Source organism: Austrofundulus limnaeus, unplaced genomic scaffold (assembly GCF_001266775.1).
Source record: "Austrofundulus limnaeus strain Quisiro unplaced genomic scaffold, Austrofundulus_limnaeus-1.0 Scaffold35, whole genome shotgun sequence".
In the NCBI taxonomy this organism is placed as follows: domain Eukaryota; kingdom Metazoa; phylum Chordata; class Actinopteri; order Cyprinodontiformes; family Rivulidae; genus Austrofundulus; species Austrofundulus limnaeus.
The window spans coordinates 1980555-1986776 of record NW_013952437.1 but is presented as its reverse complement, the minus strand read 5'-3'; the positions used below and the strand labels follow the sequence as shown (position 1 = coordinate 1986776).

The following is a 6222-nucleotide window of genomic DNA, read 5'->3' as shown; positions in this document are numbered from 1 at the left end:
GTGTCTGCCTGCATTTTGGGTTCCACACCCATCATAACAGATGTAAATAGTTTAATGAAATTAAACTACACCTGAAAACCAAAAGAAGGTGTTAAGCTGAAAAAAGAACACAAAGATGAATAATAACAAAATTCATCTCTTGATGGTTCATGTGTGATTCATGGTCTAATTGCAAAAAAGATTTTTTTTAGTTTATTGAAGCCAGAAGGAAACAAATGGGGGGGAAATGACCAAAAGTTTTAAGAAGTAGAGTTGATGATTACATTAATTTAACAGATAATTACAAACCAGTTGTTAAAAAGGAAGAGGATTGTTGACATTATTATTTATTCTTGAAAAAAAAAGATTTTCAACAGTTCTAAGTCAAAGTATAAGTAGTTTTTGTTATAGTTTATAAGTAAAACTGTACAAGTAACAATGTGATACACGTACTTGTCGAATTTTAAAAATTATATTTATTGATGGTATAAAAAGAAGAAAAATAACCACACAAATAAAATAAAAATGAACATTTTGGAGGTCTGAAAGCATTTTTAGACCAAACACAAAGACCTCCACATAAACAAAATATGTATAATGTTCTCTGTATTTGTTTCATCCAATTTTAAGATCTAACTAAACTCTTCCGGGACCTGACCTGGTATCCTGAAACCAGTCCGTCCAGTTTGATCCAGAGTACCTCTTGGACTGGGTGTGGCACAGCTGGCGCATGTCTCTAACATGCAGCTGGTCCTGTGGAGGAACTGCAGGAAGTTCTCATGGCCTGAGCCCTCGTGGCTGGAAGCAGCCAGCTCCAGCGGGCGGGCTGAGTAGCAGCGCCGCAGCTTCAGGAGCTCCTCCCTGATCTGTCTGTTGAGGAGCCCGTAGAAGAAAGGATTCATCGCAAAGGAGGAGTAAGCCAGCCAGGTGACGGCTTCCTCCAAGTCATTGGGGATGTGAGGTGTGGCATCTAGTATCAGATGGAGGTGGAAGGCGAAGTAAGGCAGCCAGCAGATTAGAAACTGGCCAACGACGACCGCCAGAGTGAGAGCAGCTTTACTGCCACCGAAAAGAAGGTCACGGGTGACCCTGCGAGGAGTGCTGTGGCTTGTGATGATGGTAATCTGGCTGTTTATGGAGTCAGAGCGATGCTTCGGCTGGTTGGTCGTCCACGATGGCAGAGGCGCGTGCTGCCGGGCTGCATCTCGAGCCACCTTGTACACGTTACAGTAGACCGCCAAAATCACAACAGCCGGAAAACAAAAACAAGTGACGCTGAAGAGCACGGAGAAGATCCGCCTGTGCTTGCAGTGGCTCCAGTGAAGGGAGCAGTGTGAAGCCCTGATGGTGCTCAGGCTGCTGTGGGAGGGCCAACCAAAAACTGTGGAAAAGCCCAGAACGAACGAGGCCACCCACACCATCACCATCACAGCCGCAGTCAGCTTCAGAGTCATCTTCACCTCATAGCGCATGGGGTGGACAATGTAGTAGTAACGCTCCACGCTTATGGCTGTGACCGTGAAGATGGAAGCAGCAACGAGGCTCACGTTGAGGAAAACGTACACCCGGCACCCCAACGTGGTGAACACCACCCGAGCAAAGTAGGGAGAGCTGGACACGATGCCGAGAGGCATGAGCAAGGTGGCACACAGCAGGTCCACGACGCACAGGTGGCACACGAAGGCAAACTTCCTGAGATGAGGAGCCTTGATGACGACCACCATGACAGCAGTGTTGGCCAGGAGTGCCAGAACGTTCAGGGTCACCATGAAAAACATGCCTATCAGGTCTTTGAGGCGGGTTTGCAGGTCAGGAAGGGTGCCCAGTTGTCTGTGGGGTGCGAAGGGCATCGTTGCCCAAGCAGAGTTGCTGCTATTGTGCTCCTCCATTATTCATAATAAAGGTTGCAAAGAACAAACCTGTGTGCCACTCCACTCCATTATGCAGGGATTAATCCAAAACATAAAAACTCTTCATTTCTGTAAAGAGAAGGGAAAGACCATTACAAACAAATATTTGTGTTAAACTGCTTTACTGTAGGACTATTTTTTTTGTTCATTTGAGATCAGTGAAAACTAATTCTGAACGCATCAAATACTAATCTTTAAGTTGATAAGGCTAAAGATGAGATGTTTTTGCATAATCGACAGCTGAGGAGAGTTAAAATCTATTTTTGAAGGGTCATTTGTTTTCATCTCAACAATAGTTTTGTTCTCATCATCATCACATTACTTTGATAATAGCCTTTCCACAGAGCCTCACTGCAATAGATCTGAACTGTCTCCTTAATATAAAAACAAAACTGACTCATTCAAAGATTATTTTGTATTGAGAAAACTGAAAAATAAATATTTGGTTTTTAGAAGAGCAAAGGGAAGTCTGTACAAAAATTTGTGCTGGAAATTAAAAAAAAAGTTACATTTTACAGTTTCAGTTTGCAACGTTTCTTTTGTTGGTGTCAGACTCCATGACTACTATGACATCACAATGATATTGTGAGCCCCACAAACAGAGCCACAGAAGAAATAAATCTGTGCTGTTAATATTTTCATATTGGGGCTTCTCTGATTTTCACATCATTTAATTCAATTCAAATCAATTTTAAAATATTTTTTAACCCCAAAGGGAAATTAACTTCTGATGGATATATATATATATATATATATCCATCAGAAGTTAATTTCCCTTTGGGGTTAAAAAATATTTTAAAATTGATTTGAATTGAATTAAATGATGTGAAAATCAGAGAAGCCCCAATATGAAAATATTAACAGCACAGATTTATTTCTTCTGTGGCTCTGTTTGTGGGGCTCACAATATCATTGTGATGTCATAGTAGTCATGGAGTCTGACACCAACAAAAGAAACGTTGCAAACTGAAACTGTAAAATGTAACTTTTTTTTTAATTTCCAGCACAAATTTTTGTACAGACTTCCCTTTGCTCTTCTAAAAACCAAATATTTATTTTTCAGTTTTCTCAATACAAAATAATCTTTGAATGAGTCAGTTTTGTTTTTATATTAAGGAGACAGTTCAGATCTATTGCAGTGAGGCTCTGTGGAAAGGCTATTATCAAAGTAATGTGATGATGATGAGAACAAAACTATTGTTGAGATGAAAACAAATGACCCTTCAAAAATAGATTTTAACTCTCCTCAGCTGTCGATTATGCAAAAACATCTCATCTTTAGCCTTATCAACTTAAAGATTAGTATTTGATGCGTTCAGAATTAGTTTTCACTGATCTCAAATGAACAAAAAAAATAGTCCTACAGTAAAGCAGTTTAACACAAATATTTGTTTGTAATGGTCTTTCCCTTCTCTTTACAGAAATGAAGAGTTTTTATGTTTTGGATTAATCCCTGCATAATGGAGTGGAGTGGCACACAGGTTTGTTCTTTGCAACCTTTATTATGAATAATGGAGGAGCACAATAGCAGCAACTCTGCTTGGGCAACGATGCCCTTCGCACCCCACAGACAACTGGGCACCCTTCCTGACCTGCAAACCCGCCTCAAAGACCTGATAGGCATGTTTTTCATGGTGACCCTGAACGTTCTGGCACTCCTGGCCAACACTGCTGTCATGGTGGTCGTCATCAAGGCTCCTCATCTCAGGAAGTTTGCCTTCGTGTGCCACCTGTGCGTCGTGGACCTGCTGTGTGCCACCTTGCTCATGCCTCTCGGCATCGTGTCCAGCTCTCCCTACTTTGCTCGGGTGGTGTTCACCACGTTGGGGTGCCGGGTGTACGTTTTCCTCAACGTGAGCCTCGTTGCTGCTTCCATCTTCACGGTCACAGCCATAAGCGTGGAGCGTTACTACTACATTGTCCACCCCATGCGCTATGAGGTGAAGATGACTCTGAAGCTGACTGCGGCTGTGATGGTGATGGTGTGGGTGGCCTCGTTCGTTCTGGGCTTTTCCACAGTTTTTGGTTGGCCCTCCCACAGCAGCCTGAGCACCATCAGGGCTTCACACTGCTCCCTTCACTGGAGCCACTGCAAGCACAGGCGGATCTTCTCCGTGCTCTTCAGCGTCACTTGTTTTTGTTTTCCGGCTGTTGTGATTTTGGCGGTCTACTGTAACGTGTACAAGGTGGCTCGAGATGCAGCCCGGCAGCACGCGCCTCTGCCATCGTGGACGACCAACCAGCCGAAGCATCGCTCTGACTCCATAAACAGCCAGATTACCATCATCACAAGCCACAGCACTCCTCGCAGGGTCACCCGTGACCTTCTTTTCGGTGGCAGTAAAGCTGCTCTCACTCTGGCGGTCGTCGTTGGCCAGTTTCTAATCTGCTGGCTGCCTTACTTCGCCTTCCACCTCCATCTGATACTAGATGCCACACCTCACATCCCCAATGACTTGGAGGAAGCCGTCACCTGGCTGGCTTACTCCTCCTTTGCGATGAATCCTTTCTTCTACGGGCTCCTCAACAGACAGATCAGGGAGGAGCTCCTGAAGCTGCGGCGCTGCTACTCAGCCCGCCCGCTGGAGCTGGCTGCTTCCAGCCACGAGGGCTCAGGCCATGAGAACTTCCTGCAGTTCCTCCACAGGACCAGCTGCATGTTAGAGACATGCGCCAGCTGTGCCACACCCAGTCCAAGAGGTACTCTGGATCAAACTGGACGGACTGGTTTCAGGATACCAGGTCAGGTCCCGGAAGAGTTTAGTTAGATCTTAAAATTGGATGAAACAAATACAGAGAACATTATACATATTTTGTTTATGTGGAGGTCTTTGTGTTTGGTCTAAAAATGCTTTCAGACCTCCAAAATGTTCATTTTTATTTTATTTGTGTGGTTATTTTTCTTCTTTTTATACCATCAATAAATATAATTTTTAAAATTCGACAAGTACGTGTATCACATTGTTACTTGTACAGTTTTACTTATAAACTATAACAAAAACTACTTATACTTTGACTTAGAACTGTTGAAAATCTTTTTTTTTCAAGAATAAATAATAATGTCAACAATCCTCTTCCTTTTTAACAACTGGTTTGTAATTATCTGTTAAATTAATGTAATCATCAACTCTACTTCTTAAAACTTTTGGTCATTTCCCCCCCATTTGTTTCCTTCTGGCTTCAATAAACTAAAAAAAATCTTTTTTGCAATTAGACCATGAATCACACATGAACCATCAAGAGATGAATTTTGTTATTATTCATCTTTGTGTTCTTTTTTCAGCTTAACACCTTCTTTTGGTTTTCAGGTGTAGTTTAATTTCATTAAACTATTTACATCTGTTATGATGGGTGTGGAACCCAAAATGCAGGCAGACACSAGGACTTGAATGCAGAACAAAACTGATTTAATGAAACAAAAAGGCTAGCGTGGCAGCAAAAATACAAAAGAAAACATGGACAGAGACGAGGCATGAAAAGGCAACAAACATACAGGCTGTGAACAGCACAATGATCAGACAGGGAAGTGAAGACAAGACTCAGAATATAAAGGTGAGACTAACGAGCACAAACAGCCTTTTAGCAGACCAGCTGACAGTCTGGGTCCTAACCTTCATAAGTCTACTTCTAAAAAGCTTGTGATTAAGACTGAGTCCAGTWAACATGGGATTATGTAAGGAGAAAATGCCATTTCATAACAGATGAAGCAATTCTTATGTGTAGGATTCAACAGCTGTAAGTTTTTATTTACAGCTGCATCATATAAGATATGTTTATATTAGAAATTAATGAAACAAATGATTGTTTTATCAGTTAAATAGATTAAATATTAATTAAATACTTTGTTTGATGATACATTGAAGTCTTAAAGCCTCTTTGGTGGATGTTCTGAGAGAATGTGCCACTTTCACAGATTAAAGGATAACACCATGTGATGCAGATAAAAAGCTGACAAATGAAAAACACTTAATCTGCACAAACACCCAGAGATATAATCAAAAAATCTGTGAAAATCTATTTACACTGAATCACATAAAARTAACCACAGCTATAATGTGTTGTTAGTGCAGGAATGACTATTTATGTTATGTATCGAAAGGACATCTAAAGGGGAGAAAAGAAAAAAATCACCATGAATAAACTTATACAAACAGTAACTACAGCCTGGTTTATTGTCCTCCGGATGATAACATTGTGCTGTTTTACGGTGTGCAGTTGCAAACAGATTCAGGTAAGTGCTGCAGAGCAGCTACCTGAGCAGCTCTGTCAGCCGGGCAGCAGTGTGCCGTTATCAGTGCAAATACAATGAAAGAACAAGTAGGACAACACAATA

The 6222-nt window shown here is 41.6% G+C and overlaps 2 protein-coding genes across 2 annotated transcripts; one reads left to right on the top strand and one right to left on the bottom strand.

Moving 5' to 3' along the window:
* Positions 1–324: 324 nt before the first annotated feature.
* LOC106516073 (probable G-protein coupled receptor) lies at positions 325–1921 on the bottom strand. Its single transcript, XM_014006255.1, has one exon. The coding sequence runs from the start codon at positions 1866–1868 to the stop codon at positions 612–614; it is 1257 nt and encodes a 418-aa protein (XP_013861709.1). The 5' UTR covers positions 1869–1921; the 3' UTR covers positions 325–611.
* Positions 1922–3322: 1401 nt separating this feature from the next.
* LOC106516072 (probable G-protein coupled receptor) lies at positions 3323–4944 on the top strand. The gene has a single exon (XM_014006254.1). It carries the CDS (start codon positions 3401–3403, stop codon positions 4655–4657), a length of 1257 nt encoding a protein of 418 aa, XP_013861708.1. The 5' UTR covers positions 3323–3400; the 3' UTR covers positions 4658–4944.
* The last annotated feature ends 1278 nt before the right edge of the window (positions 4945–6222 follow it).